General features: G+C 40.5%; 1 protein-coding gene across 1 annotated transcript in view; it reads left to right on the top strand.

The window, feature by feature from the left end:
- LOC138326784 (amyloid beta precursor protein binding family B member 2-like) overlaps nucleotides 1–17,631 on the top strand; it is a 99,848-nt gene that overhangs the window by 33,072 nt on the left and 49,145 nt on the right. The window contains exon 3 of the mRNA XM_069272787.1: nucleotides 15,520–15,733. Within this exon, the coding sequence (XP_069128888.1) occupies nucleotides 15,520–15,733 (214 nt within the window). The remainder of the gene's footprint in view (nucleotides 1–15,519; nucleotides 15,734–17,631) is intronic.

The raw sequence follows: 17,631 nt of genomic DNA, 5'->3' as shown, positions 1-17,631 counted from the left end.
AGGCCAACAGGCGAGTGTCTATTTGTAATACAGCATCACTAAAATGTTGATTTATCAGCACACCAGTTCATTTGTTTTGGGTTTTTTAATTCCTTGTCCTAAGTTAATAATAAAATAAAACGTGAGGAATTGAGAGAGATTTTGTTTAGAAATATTTATAGTACAGATTCCTTTGTGAAAGACGTAAGCGGCCCCACATGTGTTTGTCACGTGATTATTTGAGCGGGAAACACAGAATGTGAAACAGCTGGCTGGCGGCCATATTTGTTTACATCTGTCAGCTGATTGCAGAATGTAAACAAACAAAATATAACTGGCTGCTGGGCCAACATCGAAAGAAGGTTAGGATGTTTGCACAGAGACACGAGGTTATTTATTTTTTTGTTTATTGTTACAATACCATCGATCTCTCTCAAACTCTAGCTGGTGAACACAGTAACGATGGAGGATGGAGTTTAACGGTAAGTTTCAATTCTCTTACTTGTTTACTTCGTTCTGAAAGCATTTGGATGCAATTAAAACACCCAGTTTATGAAATAAGTTAGACATCATTTTTTGTTTACATAGCTGTGCTTTCTTTTTGAATGGGCTTGGCAATTATTTCATTGCCGTTCAGTTGTAAATTTCAACATCATTTCCAATTTCAAATCACAAGAACATTTACACGGCAGGGGGTTTAAATGTTATAATCAATTCAACATCCAACAATTGTATCTGGACACAAGTTGTATTAAAAAAAACTATGGAACTTTCCATATCATTTTCACTTCATTATCGCCCACAATTTCGTTTTGTGGTACATAATTTATTTTATGTTTTTTTTTTTTTTAAACTTTATTTTATTCATCGTGATTAATTAGATTGGGAAATAATATTTGTTTTCTTGAAAACATGGGTAATGAAATAACATTATTAACTTAAATATGTGAGTGTCGATTTGGATGCTCATATTCAATTATATCGTTGTTTTCACGACATCTTTTGACAAGAAGGTATGATGTTTCAATGATGTAATCCTATCATATTTACATTTTGCTGTCCATCAGTCAATTAAGTCCTGCAATTAAAATCTAAATGTGTATACACATTCATACTGTGTTTCCATACAATCAGGTCATGTATATATAACCTCATATTTTTCCTTTCAGGCAAATTGCAGATCAGTGTGTGATAATGATCGAGGGCAGACTGGTTAAAGATATAAACATTAATATGCCTAATTTAAACAGGTAAATATTAATAAAAGGATGGTGGTAACATGTGAATATACACAATGTATGAACATTATAAAAGAGTTATTTTTTTACCATCATAAAACATAACCTTTGCATTCCTTTTTTGTTAAGTAATATTTCATTGAGACTTACAATTTAAGTGAATTAACACTCTGAGAAAAATGTCATTTATCAGAATGGCAGTAGGGTCACTGGGGGGGTGTTGATCAGGGTCAGGGAGTGGTCACACCTCTTTTGTTTACATAATTATTAGCGACTGCCTGGTATTTTGGTATGTTTAGTAAAACTGTACTGGGGGACAAACAGGGCTGGGTTATAGATCGAGGCCATGGCGTCAGGTAAAAAAGGGCACGGCGTGCGCCATGCGCACATAAAAACACTAAAATAATTTAGTTCTGTAAATTTATTTTTGATTAATTAATCTAGCCATGTGTGAACTTTTTATGAGTATTAATATTGTACCATATGCATTCACACTGTATCCATATTGCACAATCCTATTTTTTTTCTTTCTTTTCAGAATACAGTAATTATGAAGAAGAAAAACAGTCAACAAAAACAAATGAATAGCTGATGACTGAAAATGAATACACCTCTTCAAAGAGACTGAAAATCCACTGCTGTCATCATAGCCACTTTTGCAGGTAAATATTTCAATCTATCCTATTTGTTTCAGATTTGCTATTACTAGCAATTATGTAAAAATATGGATGCCATTTTAGACACTAAAACTCTATGGTAAATCCTGTGGTGGAGTGTATCTGGCTTCAGTGTGTGCGTTCATTTTAGGCGGGTGCTTTGAAAATATATATTGGAGGAATTTACGTTGTTACATTTAACATACACATGGGCATGGTATAAAATTTAAAGCAAAGAGTTTATTTGAGCCAAACAAAAAACATAAGACATTTTAATATATCCATAAACATTATTGTTTCCAGCACAATGTCTTTGTCTTTTTTGCAGGCTTTCACTTGCCAGGAAAATGGAATGAAAAAACAGCATGTAATGGATTGCACTGGACAGTGATCAAGGGGCGAAAAGATTTGGACAGGATTTCATTGCATTGACATATTGAAATTTATATTGTAGACAACATTGTGACAAAACCTGATGCCAATGTTCAACAATTTACACATGTTTTATCTCTGAATACAATGCTGTGTTGTAAATATTGAACAGAGTGTGGCCCTTAATTTATTTGTTTCTTCTGTGCATTAACCATGTCCAGGTACTATCTTTAAACTTGATGTGTGGGTCCATCTTGGTTGGATTGTGTGTCACATAAAAATCACTGCACTAACTAAGACAAGTCTATTTGAACAAAAAAAACCAACCTTGGAATTGCATCTTCATTTAAGAAAAACATTGCTAATCTTTTTCTATGTTATAAGAGATACTAATTAGGTCCATCGTAGGTGAGCTGAGGCACCTATAACCATCAATAAATAAGATTTCTATCATAGTATTCTGAAATTAGTGAAAGAGTACACCTGGGTTTTCATATTGTATTCTTAATTATTTTGGTACTTTTCCACCAACAATCAGAAGTAAATTTTTCATACAGTTTTATAATTTGTTTTGAGCTTGATAAAAAGTACTAAAAATGTACTGTACTTTTTTTGTACTGTTTTTAGTACTTTTTGGTCTACATAAGAAAAGTACTAAAAAAAAGTACTGTACTTTTTTTGTACTTTTTCTAGACAAAAGAAAAGGTCAAAAAAAGTACACTGTGTGCTTTTTTTGTACTTTTTTTCCGCCACAAAGTACTTTTTTGTACTGCTTTAGTACTTTTTGGCCTACCTATAAAAGTACTATAAAAGTACTGTACTTTTTTTTAGTACTTTTTTCTGGATAAAAAAGGTCAAAAAAAAGTACTGTACTTTTTAGTACTTTTTCTGGATGGAAAAAAAAGGTCAAAAAAAAGTACTGTACTTTTTAGTACTTTTTCTAGATGAAAAAAAGGTCAAAAAAAAAAAGTACACAGTGTGCTTTTTTTGTACTTTTTGTACTATTTTAGTACTTTTTGGCCTACCTTCAAAATACTATTAAAGTACTGTACTTTTATAGTACTTTTTCTGGATGAAAAAAAGTACAAAAAAAAGTACACATGCCACGGTCATTATGTGCTTTTTTTGTACTTTTTTCCTCCCACAGAGTACTTTTTTTGTACTTTTTCTGTTATGGTTGTAAAAACAATAGAGTGTACTAAAAGCATGGCTTTTATGAGCCTGTTTAGTACTTTTTGTACTTTTTTTGACTCATTTTGGGAACCGGGAGGTAAGTTCGGTTCCAAATTGAGTCAAAAAAAGCATGCTTTTTTTGACCTTTTTTTAGTGTACTTTTTTTGTACTTTATTTCGGTATGGGTTAAGGCATGGTTATATATACTGTCTGGTGATCAGTCAGTCTGATATATTTTAGAAAGTATATCTACCTTGCTGAATTATTTTGAATGTGACTACAACACATCTAACTAGAAATTGTCTCCTCCTTTATCTGAATTGCATGTTGTATACAGTTTTATCTCCTGTAGACATCGTGTTGTACAGTGTAATATGTGTGTCAGACAGACAATGACAAACAGACCTAAGACCATTGACCAGACAGACATATATTGGCTGTAGCGGCCCACTTACACTCTCAATGTTTACAAGATTCTGTCACACTAGGTTATAAGCCAGATAATGATGCAGGTTTGATACAATAAATATGTCCAGGTTGAGATTAGTTTTTAATATTCCACAGAAATATGGGCTTGGTCATGCAAGGTAAAGTGAGTAAATAGCTTTGCCTACTGATAACCAAACAAGAAATATCCACAGCCTCTTGTGTTTAATAAACTTGGAATATTAGAAAAATAAGCGCCGCCACACATGCTATTGTGTACGGAGCTGTGAGGCAAGTGATGATTCACGGTAATATCTTAGGTATTACAGATAAAGTAACCAGAGCCAGAGAGTATCAGGGTATTACAGATACAGTTACCAGAGCCAGGGAGTATCAGGGTATTACAGATATAGTAACCAGAGCCAGGGAGTATCAGGGTATTACAGATATAGTAACCAGGGAGTATCAGGGTATTACAGATATAGTAACCAGGGAGTATCAGGGTATTACAGATATAGTAACCAGAGCCAGGGAGTATCAGGGTATTACAGATACAGTTACCAGAGCCAGGGAGTAATCAGGGTATTACAGATACAGTTACCAGAGCCAGGGGGAGTTATCGGGTATTACAGATAAAACCAGGGTTATCAGGGTATTACAGATAAAGTAACCAGAGCCAGGGAGTATCAGGGTATTACAGATACAGTTACCAGAGCCAGGGAGTATCAGGGTATTACAGATATAGTAACCAGAGCCAGGGAGTATCAGGGTATTACAGATACAGTTACCAGAGCCAGGGAGTATCAGGGTATTACAGATAGAGTGACCAGAGCCAGGAAGTATCAGGGTATTACAGATATAGTAACCAGAGCCAGGAGTATCAGGAGTATCAGGGTATTACAGATATAGTAACCAGAGCCAGAGAGTATCAGGGTATTACAGATATAGTAACCAGGGAGTATCAGGGTATTACAGATATAGTAACCAGAACCAGGGAGTATCAGGGTATTACAGATATAGTAACCAGAGCCAGGGAGTATTAGGGTATTACAGATATAGTTAAACCAGGATACAGTGATATACAGATATAGTACCAGGTAGTATCAGGAGATATATAGTAACCAGGGAAGTATCAGGGTATTACAGATATAAGTTACCAGGGAGTATCAGGGTATTTACAGATATTGAGCCAGTTACAGGGATTACATATATAGTAACCTATACAGGGTATTTACAGGAATATAACCAGAGTATAGTAACCAGGGAGTATCAGGGTATTACAGATATAGTAACCAGAGCCAGGAGTATCAGGGTATTACAGATATAGTAACCAGAGCCAGGGAGTATCAGGGTATTACAGATATAGTAACACAGGAACCAGAGGGGAGTATCAGGGTATTACAGATATAGTAACCAGGGAGTATCAGGGTATTACAGATATAGTAACCAGAGCCAGGAAGTATCAGGGTATTACAGATATAGTAACCAGAGCAGAGGGAGTATCAGGGTATTACAGATATAGTAACCGGAGCCAGGGAGTATCAGGGTATTACAGATATAGTAACCAGGGAGTATCAGGGTATTACAGATATAGTAACCAGGGAGTATCAGGGTATTACAGATATAGTATACCAGAGCCAGGGAGTATCAGGGTATTACAGATATAGTAACCAGAGCCAGGGAGTATCAGGGTATTACAGATATAGTAACAGGGAGTATCAGGGTATTACAGATAAAGTAACCAGAGCCAGGGAGTATCAGGGTATTACAGATATAGTAACCAGAGCCAGGAAGTATCAGGGTATTACAGATATAGTAACCAGGGAGTATCAGGGTATTACAGATATAGTAACCAGAGCCAGGAAGTATCAGGGGTATTACAGATATAGTAACCAGAGGGGAGTATCAGGGTATTACAGATATAGTAACCAGAGCCAGGAAGTATCAGGGTATTACAGATATTAGTAACAGAGCAGGGAGTATCAGGGTATTACAGATATAGTACCCAGAGCCAGGGAGTATCAGGGTATTACAGATATAGTAACCAGAGCCATGGAGTATCAGGGTATTACAGATATAGTAACCAGGCCCAGAGTATCAGGGTATTACAGATATAGTAACCAGAGCCATGGAGTATCAGGGTATTACAGATATAGTATAGTAGTACCAGGGAGTAAACAGGGTATTACAGATATAGTAACCCAGAGCTAGGAAGTATCAGGGTATGGACAAATATAGTAACCAGAGCCAGGGAGTATCAGGGTATTACAGATATAGTAACCAGGGAGTATCAGGGTATTACAGATATAGTAACCAGAGCCAGGGAGTATCAGGGTATTACAGATATAGTAACCAGGGAGTATCAGGGTATTACAGATATAGTAACCAGAGCCAGGGAGTATCAGGGTATTACAGATATAGTAACCAGGGAGTATCAGGGTATTACAGATATAGTAACCAGGGAGTATCAGGGTATTACAGATATAGTAACCAGAGCCAGGGAGTATCAGGGTATTACAGATATAGTAACCAGGGAGTATCAGGGTATTACAGATATAGTAACCAGAGCCAGGGAGTATCAGGGTATTACAGATATAGTAACCAGGGAGTATCAGGGTATTACAGATATAGTAACCAGGGAGTATCAGGGTATTACAGATATAGTAACCAGTGAGTATCAGGGTATTACAGATATAGTAACCAGGGAGTATCAGGGTATTACAGATAGGTAGTAACCCAGAGCCAGGGGCAGTATCAGGGTATTAGTAACAGATATAGTTACCAGGGAGTATCAGGGTATTACAGATATAGTAACCAGAGCCATGGGAGTATCAGGGTATTACAGATATAGTAACCAGAGCCAGGGAGTATCAGGGTATTACAGATATAGTAACCAGGGAGTATCAGGGTATTACAGATATAGTAACCAGGGAGTATCAGGGTATTACAGATATAGTAACCAGGGAGTATCAGGGTATTACAGATATAGTAACCAGAGCCAGGGAGTATCAGGGTATTACAGATATAGTAACCAGAGCCAGGGAGTATCAGGGTATTACAGATATAGTAACCAGAGCCAGGGAGTATCAGGGTATTACAGATATAGTAACCAGAGCCAGGGAGTATCAGGGTATTACAGATATAGTAACCAGAGCCAGGGAGTATCAGGGTATTACAGATATAGTAACCAGAGCCAGGGAGTATCAGGGTATTACAGATATAGTAACCAGAGCCAGGGAGTATCAGGGTATTACAGATATAGTAACCAGAGCCAGGGAGTATCAGGGTATTACAGATATAGTAACCAGAGCCAGGGAGTATCAGGGTATTACAGATATAGTAACCAGGGAGTATCAGGGTATTACAGATATAGTAACCAGGGAGTATCAGGGTATTACAGATATAGTAACCAGAGCCAGGGAGTATCAGGGTATTTACCATATATATTACAGTTATAGTAACAGAGCCAGAGCCAGGGTTTTTAGATATCAGGGTATTATTTCAGATATAGTAACCAGCCATGGAGTATCATGGGTATTACAGATATAGGCAACCAGGGAGTAAGTATCAGGGTATTACAGATATAGTAACCAGAGCCAGGGAGTATCAGGGTATTACAGATATAGTAACCAGAGCCAGAGTATCAGGGTATTACAGATATAGTAACCAGGGAGTATCAGGGTATTACAGATATAGTAACCAGGGAGTATCAGGGTATTACAGATATAGTAACCAGGGAGTATCAGGGTATTACAGATATAGTAACCAGAGCCAGGGAGTATCAGGGTATTACAGATATAGTAACCAGAACCAGGGAGTATCAGGGTATTACAGATATAGTAACCAGAGCCAGGGAGTATCAGGGTATTACAGATATAGTAACCAGGGAGTATCAGGGTATTACAGATATAGTAACCAGGGAGTATCAGGGTATTACAGATATAGTAACCAGAGCCAGGGAGTATCAGGGTATTACAGATATAGTAACCAGGGAGTATCAAGGTATTACAGATGTAGTAACCAGGGAGTATCAGGGTATTACAGATAGAGTAACCAGGGAGTATCAGGGTATTACAGATATAGTAACCAGAGCTAGGAAGTATCAGGGTATTATAGATATAGTAACCAGGGTATACCCAGCCTATAGATTTATAATATGGTAATGCTTCGCTTGATCACCCAGTCAGCTGAGTGAGGAGAACACTGACAGAAAGCTGTCTCTCTACATTTTATTGTCAATAAAGAGAGTTTGATTAGATTAATATTGGAGGATGTTAGATACAAGCTAGTGTTATGTGTGTGTTGTTTCTAATTTTTGTTTAATATTCATATTAGATTCCATTTACAGAGGAAAGGTTTTAAAAATGGTTCCTGATTATTCTGTGACATTCATATAAGGGAATGCTTGTAAAGTTTATTATCAAAGATCTTGGCCAAGACATCAAAGTTCAAGGTCAAATGTATAACATGTAGACCAAGACATCAAAATTCAAGGTCAAATGCATAACATGTAGGACAAGACATAAAAATTCAAGGTCATATGTAAAGCATGTATCTCATGAATATTTCTCAAAGTTACATGTTTACCAGAAGTGTACTGTAGGTCATTAGGACAAAACCTTGATTATGACACTACTTGTTTACGACACTTGGAATCTAAAATGGAGTAGGGATTCAAAGTGTAAGGTCACAGGACAAAAATATAAAATTTAGATCTATGTTACACTTACTTACATATGATACCATCAGGTGGCACTTCTATCACTCTGTATGATATACCACCAGGTGGCACTTCTGTCACTCTGTATGATATACCACCAGGTGGCACTTCTGTCACTCTGTATGATACCACCAGGTGGCTCTTCTGTCACTCTGTATGATATACCAAAAGGTGTCACTTCTGTCACTCTGTATGATATACCACCAGGTGGCACTTCTGTCACTCTGTATGATACCACCAGGTGGCTCTTCTGTCACTCTGTATGATATACCAAAAGGTGGCACTTCTGTCACTCTGTATGATATACCACCAGGTGGCACTTCTGTCACTCTGTATGATATACCACCAGGTGGCTCTTCTGTCACTCTGTATGATATACCACCAGGTGGCACTTCTGTCACTCTGTATGATATACCACCAGGTGGCACTTCTGTCACTCTGTATGATATACCACCAGGTGGCACTTCTGTCACTCTGTATGATATACCACCAGGTGGCACTTCTGTCACTCTGTATGATACCACCAGGTGGCTCTTCTGTCACTCTGTATGATATACCAAAAGGTGGCACTTCTGTCACTCTGTATGATACCACCAGGTGGCACTTCTGTCACTCTGTATGATATACCAAAAGGTGGCACTTCTGTCACTCTGTATGATATACCACCAGGTGGCACTTCTGTCACTCTGTATGATACCACCAGGTGGCTCTTCTGTCACTCTGTATGATATAACACCAGATGGCACTTCTGTCACTCTGTATGATACCACCAGGTGGCACTTCTGTCACTCTGTATGATATACCACCAGGTGGCTCTTCTGTCACTCTGTATGATATACCACCAGGTGGCACTTCTGTCACTCTGTATGATATACCACCAGGTGGCACTTCTGTCACTCTGTATGATACCACCAGGTGGCTCTTCTGTCACTCTGTATGATATACCACCAGGTGGCACTTCTGTCATCTCTGTATGATATAACTCTGGCTATGTATGAAAATACCACCAGGTGCTCTTCTGTCAACTCTGAGTATGATATAACACCAGATGGCACTTCTGTCTCTCTGTATATAATACCAGGTGGCTCTTCTGTCACTCTGTATGGATATACCAAAAGGTGGCACATCGTTGTCACTCTGTATGATATAACGACCAGGTGGCTCACTTCAGTCACTCTGTTATGATATACACCAATGGTGGCTCTGTCTGTCACTCTGTATGATATACCACCAGGTGGCACTTCTGTCACTCTGTATGATACCACCAGGTGGCTCTTCTGTCACTCTGTATGATATACCACCAGGTGGCACTTCTGTCACTCTGTATGATATACCACCAGGTGGCTCTTCTGTCACTCTGTATGATATACCACCAGGTGGCACTTCTGTCACTCTGTAATGTATTATATACCACCAGGTGGCACTTCTGTCACTCTGTATGATATACCACCAGGTGGCACTCTGTATGATCTTCTGTCACTCTGTATGATATAACAACCAGGTGGCACTTCTGTCACTCTGTATGATACCACCATGATGGCACTTCTGTCACTCTGTATGATATACCACCAGGTGGCACTTCTGTCACTCTGTATGATATACCACCAGGTGGCACTTCTGTCACTCTGTATGATATACCACCAGGTGGCACTTCTGTCACTCTGTATGATATACCACCAGGTGGCTCTTCTGTCACTCTGTATGATATACCAACCAGGTGGCACTTCTTCTTCTGTCACTCTGTATGATACTCCAAATAGGTGGCACTTCTGTCACTCTGTATGATTATACCACCAGGTGGCACTTCTGTCACTCTGTATGATATACCACCAGGTGGCACTTCTGTCACTCTGTATGATATACCACCAGGTGGCACTTCTGTCACTCTGTATGATATACCACCAGGTGGCACTTCTGTCTGTCACTCTGTATGAAATACCACCAGGTGGCACTTCTGTCACTCTGTATGATATACCACCAGGTGGCACTTCTGTCACTCTGTATGATATACCACCAGGTGGCACTTCTGTCACTCTGTATGATATACCACCAGGTGGCACTTCTGTCACTCTGTATGATATACCAAAAGGTGGCACTTCTGTCACTCTGTATGATAACCACCAGGTGGCACTTCTGTCACTCTGTATGATATACCACCAGGTGGCACTTCTGTCACTCTGTATGACTCTGTCACTTCTGTATGATATACCACCAGGTGGCACTTCTGTCACTCTGTATGATATACCACCAGGTGGCTCTTCTGTCACTCTGTATGATATACCACCAGGTGGCACTTCTGTCACTCTGTATGATATACCACCAGGTGGCACTTCTGTCACTCTGTATGATATACCACCAGGTGGCACTTCTGTCACTCTGTATGATATACCACCAGGTGGCACTTCTGTCACTCTGTATGATATACCACCAGGTGGCTCTTCTGTCACTCTGTATGATATACCACTCTTCTGTATGATAATAACCACCAGTGGCTCTTCTGTCACTCTGTATCTGTATATACTCACCAGGTGGCACTTCTGTCATCTGTAGGAGTATACCAAAAGGGTGTCACTTCTGTCACTCTGTATGATACCTACCAGGTGGCACTTCTGTCACTCTGTATGATATACCAAAAGGTGTCACTTCTGTCATCTGTATTGATACCACCAGGTTGGCTCCTTCTGTCACTCTGTATGTATAAACCACTGTCTGTCACTGGCTCTTCCTGTCCTCTGTATGATATCCAAAAGAGGCTGTCCTGTCACTCTGTATTTATACCACCAGGTGGCTCTTCAGTCACTCTGTAATGATATACCACCAGGTGGGTCACTTCTGTCACTCTGTATGATATACCTACCAGGTGGCTCTTCAGTCCACTCTGTATGATATACCACCAGAGGTGGCACTTCTGTCACTCTGTATGATACCACCACCAGTTGGCTCATCTGTCACTCTGTATGATATACCACCAGGTGGCTCTTCTGTCACTCTGTATGATATACCAAAAGGTGGCACTTCTGTCACTCTGTATGATACCACCAGGTGGCACTTCTGTCACTCTGTATGATATACCAAAAGGTGGCACTTCTGTCACTCTGTATGATATACCACCAGGTGGCACTTCTGTCACTCTGTATGATACCACCAGGTGGCTCTTCTGTCACTCTGTATGATATACCACCAGGTGGCACTTCTGTCACTCTGTATGATATACCACCAGGTGGCACTTCTGTCACTCTGTATGATACCACCAGGTGGCTCTTCTGTCACTCTGTATGATATACCAAAAGGTGGCACTTCTGTCACTCTGTATGATACCACCAGGTGGCACTTCTGTCACTCTGTATGATACCACCAGGGTGGCTCTTCTGTCACTCTGTATATATACCACCAGGGTGGCACCTGTCACTCTGGTGGCTCTTCTGTCACTCTGTATGATATACCACCAGGTGGCACTTCTGTCACTCTGTATGATACCACCAGGTGGCTCTTCTGTCACTCTGTATGATATACCACCAGGTGGCACTTCTGTCACTCTGTATGATACCACCAGGTGGCTCTTCTGTCACTCTGTATACCCACCTGACCAATGATACCACCAGGTGGCACTTCTGTCACTCTGTATGATATACCACCAGGTGGCACTTCTGTCACTCTGTATGATATACCAAAAGGTGGCACTTCTGTCACTCTGTATGATACCCACCAAGTGGCCACTTCTGTCACTCTGTATAATATACAAAGGTGGGCACATTCTGACACATCAGTAAAGAATACCACACCAGGTGGCACATCTGTCACTCTGTATACCCTCCTGACTCTGATGATACCACCAGGTGGCACTTCTGTCACTCTGTATACCCTGACTCCTGACCAATGACTTCTTACCACTCTGAATGATCCACCAGTGGCCCTTCTGTCACTCTGTATACCCTCCTGACCAATAATACCACCAGGTGGCACTTCTGTCACTCTGTTTACCCTTCTGACCAATAATACCACCAGGTGGCACTTCTGTCACTCTGTATAACCCTCCTGACCAATGATACACCACCAGGTGGCACTTCTGTCACTCTGTATACCCTCCTGACCAATATAATACCACCAGGTGGCACTTCTGTCACTCTGTTTACCCTTCCTGACCAATATTACCACCAGGTGGCACTTCTGTCACTCTGTTATACCCTCCTGACCAATGATACACCAAGGTGGCACTTCTGTCACTCTGTATACCCTCCTGACCAATGATACCACGGTGGCACTTCTGTCACTCTGTTTACAACCCTCCTGACCAATGATACCACCACGAGGTGGCACTTCTGTCACTCTGTATACCCTCCTGACCAATAACCACCAGGTGGCACTTCTGTCACTCTGTATACCCTCCTGACCAATGATACCACCAGACTTCTGTCACTCTGTATACCCTCCTGACCAATAATATACCACCAAGGTGGCACTTCTGTCACTCTGTTTACCCTCCTGACCAATGATACCACCAGGTGGCACTTCTGTCACTCTGTATACCCTCCTGACCAATGATACCACCAGGTGGCACTTCTGTCACTCTGTATACCCTCCTGACCAATGATACCACCAGTGGCACTTCTGTCACTCTGTATACCCTCCTGACCAATGATACCACCAGGTGGCACTTCTGTCACTCTGTATACCCTCCTGACCAATGATACCACCAGGTGGCACTTCTGTCACTCTGTATACCCTCCTGACCAATGATACACCAGGTGGCACTTCTGTCACTCTGTATACCCTCCTGACCAATGATACCACCAGGTGGCACTTCTGTCACTCTGTATACCCTCCTGACCAATGATACCACCAGGTGGCACTTCTGTCACTCTGTATACCCTCCTGACCAATGATACCACCAGGTGGCACTTCTGTCACTCTGTATACCCTCCTGACCAATGATACCACCAGGGTGTGCACACTTCTGTCACTCTGTATACCCTCCTGACCAATGATACCACCAGGTGGCACTTCTGTCACTCTGTATACCCTCCTGACCAATGATACCACCAGGTGGCACTTCTGTCACTCTGTATACCCTCCTACCAATGATACCACTGGGTGGTACTTCTGTCACTCTGTATACCCTCCTGACCAATGATACCACCAGGTGGCACTTCTGTCACTCTGTATACCCTCCTGACCAATGATACCACCAGGTGGCACTTCTGTCACTCTGTATACCCTCCTGACCAATGATACCACCAGGTGGCACTTCTGTCACTCTGTATACCCTCCTGACCAATGATACCACCAGGTGGCACTTCTGTCACTCTGTATACCCTCCTGACCAATGATACCACCAGGTGGCACTTCTGTCACTCTGTATACCCTCCTGACCAATGATACCACCAGGTGGCACTTCTGTCACACTGTTTTACCCTCCTGACCAATGATACCACCAGGTGGCACTTCTGTCACTCTGTATACCCTCCTGACCAATGATACCACCAGGTGGCACTTCTGTCACTCTGTATACCCTCCTGACCAATGATACCACCAGGTGGCACTTCTGTCACTCTGTATACCCTCCTGACCAATGATACCACCAGGTGGCACTTCTGTCACTCTGTATACCCTCCTGACCAATGATACCACCAGGTGGCACTTCTGTCACTCTGTTTACCCTCCTGACCAATGATACCACTGGGTGGTACTTCCGTCACTCTGTTTACCCTCCTGACCAATGATACCACTGGGTGGCACTTCTGTCACTCTGTATACCCTCCTTACCAATAATACCACCAGGTGGCACTTCTGTCACTCTGTTTACCCTCCTGACCAATGGTACCACCAGGTGGCACTTCTGTCACTCTGTATACCCTCCTGACCAATAATACCACCAGGTGGCACTTCTGTCACTCTGTATACCCTCCTGACCAATAATACTGACCAATGATACCACTGGGTGGTACTTCTGTCACTCTGTTTACCCTCCTGACCAATGATACCACCAGGTGGCACTTCTGTCACTCTGTATACCCTCCTTACCAATAATACTACCAGGTGGCACTTCTGTCACTCTGTTTACCCTCCTTACCAATAATACCACCAGGTGGCACTTCTGTCACTCTGTTTACCCTCCTTACCAATAATACTACCAGGTGGCACTTCTGTCACTCTGTTTACCCTCCTGACCAATGATACCACCAGGTGGCACTTCTGTCACTCTGTATACCCTCCTGACCAATGATACCACCAGGTGGCACTTCTGTCACTCTGTATACCCTCCTGACCAATGATACCACTGGGTGGCACTTCTGTCACTCTGTTTACCCTCCTGACCAATGATACCACTGGGTGGCACTTCTGTCACTCTGTATACCCTCCTGACCAATGATACCACCAGGTGGCACTTCTGTCACTCTGTTTACCCTCCTGACCAATGATACCACCAGGTGGCACTTCTGTCACTCTGTTTACCCTCCTGACCAATGATACCACCAGGTGGCACTTCTGTCACTCTGTATACCCTCCTGACCAATGATACCACCAGGTGGCACTTCTGTCACTCTGTTTACCCTCCTGACCAATGATACCACCAGGTGGCACTTCTGTCACTCTGTTTACCCTCCTGACCAATGATACCACCAGGTGGCACTTCTGTCACTTTGTATACCCTCCTGATCACAAATCATTTGTTGCATCATTCAGTGTCATGATGCCTTATTGTTAGATGTCATAAATTGTTAGAAAACAGAGTATTTTCCTGGCAGTCTAACTGCTGATTCTCCAGGGTTTAGAAGTCCTCTGATTTAAGGTGTATGGTGCACAGCTTCCTTGAACGTTCTAGATAAACTGTAAAATGTTGTGTTGGTGTAGATTTAAAGCATGAATATATATATTTATACCTAAGTCATCGGGTTGGAAGTCTCTTCCTCTACACTCTGCACTCAATATTTCTATTTGTTTTTTCATTTGTCAGGTTTGATTTGAACTCGCCTGATTCTAACGACAGTGGAATCCAGTCAGATGCTCGATCTGATGATGGCTCCCATCATCATGGCTCTGTTAACGACAATCTGTATAGCCTGTCCAACAAGACCCCATTGTCCTCTAGTTCTTCTATGTCTGCCAGTACCTCGAGCTCCATCGAGGAGAAAGAGGACAGCAAGGACGACGAACAAACACCAACAGGGGTAGGTTGTCCTCTATAACCTACGTTTGTAGTTCTAGTGTAATGCACTAATTTCTGTACAGTAGTGTTAAATAAAGGGAGAAATGAGAGTGGTAAATTGCCTAGATCTATAGACAGTGATATTTTGGGTGCACCCTGTTTGTGAAATAACGTATTGTTGTTTGGCTGGTACTATATAGTAGGAACCTTTATTGGAGCACGGGGACCAGATTGTGACAAATTTATAGGCCAAAATAGAAACACAATTAACAGCACCCACATGTACAGTTGGTAGGGGAAACTTCATAGTGACGTACACAACAGTTCTAGAATATTGAATAAATAAATACATATACAGCGTCAAGGTCTCAACAAACATTCAAGGTAACAACAAACATTCAAGGTCACAACAAACAGTCAAGGTCACCAGACACACACAAAACAAATAAAAATAAAAAATGTCACCAAACACAAGAAAAATTAAAATCAAGGTCAAAATACACAATAAAAAATCAAAATCAAGGTCACTAGACACCAGAAAAAATTAAAAAACAAGGTCACTAGAGACACAAAAAATTGAAAATCAAGCTCATAGACAAAAAAAAATCAAAACTAAGTCATAAGACACAAAAAAAAATCAAAATCAAGGTCACTAGACACCAGAAAATCAAAAATCAAGGTCACCAGACACACAAAAATCAAGGTCACTTGACACAAGAAAAATTAAAATCAAGGTGATAGACAAAAAAATCAAAATCAAGGTCACTAGACACAAGAAAAAACCAAAACAAGGTCACTAGACACAAGAAAAATCAAAATCAAGGTCACTAGACACAAGAAAAATCAAAATCAAGGTTATAAGACAAAAGAAAAATCAAAATCAAGGTCACTAGACAAGAAAAATTAAAATCAAAGTCAAAAGACACAAGAAAAATCTAAATCAAAGTCACTAGACAGAAGAAAAATCAAAAGCAAGGTCAAAAGACACAAGAAAAATCAAAACCAAGGTTATTAGACACAAGAAAAAATCAAAATCAAAGTCACAAGACACAAGAAAAATCAAAATCAATGTCATAAGACACAAGTAAAAACAAAAAATCTAAATCAAGGTCATTAGACACAAGAAAAAATCTAAATCAAGGCCACTAGACACAAGAAAAATCAAAATCAAGGTCATAAGACACTAATAAAATTCAAAATCAAGGTCATAGAAAAAAATCAAGGTCATAAGACACAAAAGAAAAGAAAATCAAAATCAAGGTCACCAGACATAAGAAAGAATCAAAATCATTGTCACAATATGGAAACAAATCCACACAGTAAACATCAGATAAGGTCAAGTTCACTGCATGAAAAATCAGGATCAAGTTTCTAACAAAATCACTGAAAACAAAGCCAGGTTTAGGATAGATTTAGTTAACTTAATAGATATATATGTTAACAGATTTTTGAGAGTGCAATCAATATAAGTAAAACAAGTAATAGGTGCATAAAACTTCATCGCTTTTGAAAAACAATCCAGATTTATTTAAAGGAATATCAAAGATTATTTCAGAAAGTCTGTTTAAATGCATGAGACAAGTTTTTAGGTCACCAGAGATGAAGTCTCAAGTGACCTTTTCCGTCGTCCGTCGTGTGTTCGTAAACAATTTACATTTTCGACTTCTTCTCAAAAACCGCTGAAGCAATTTCAATGAAATTTTGCACAAACCTTCTAAGGCATAAGGCCAATCAAAATTGTGAATTATATGACCCCCACCCCCCAGGGGGCTGTGGGAGGGGCCAAAAGGGGTAAAATTGACTAAAATTTCAAAAATCTTCTCCTCCACTCACAGATGTGGTAGAATGAAATACTCTTCATATAGATAGAAAGGTCTCAAGGCCCTCTACAAAAATTGTGAATTATATGACCCTGGGGTC

The sequence above is a fragment of the Argopecten irradians genome, chromosome 7 (genome assembly GCF_041381155.1).
Source record: "Argopecten irradians isolate NY chromosome 7, Ai_NY, whole genome shotgun sequence".
Taxonomy (NCBI): Eukaryota; Metazoa; Mollusca; class Bivalvia; order Pectinida; family Pectinidae; genus Argopecten; species Argopecten irradians.
The sequence above is the reverse complement of the archived record's forward strand: the minus strand, read 5'-3'. Positions and strand labels throughout refer to the sequence as shown.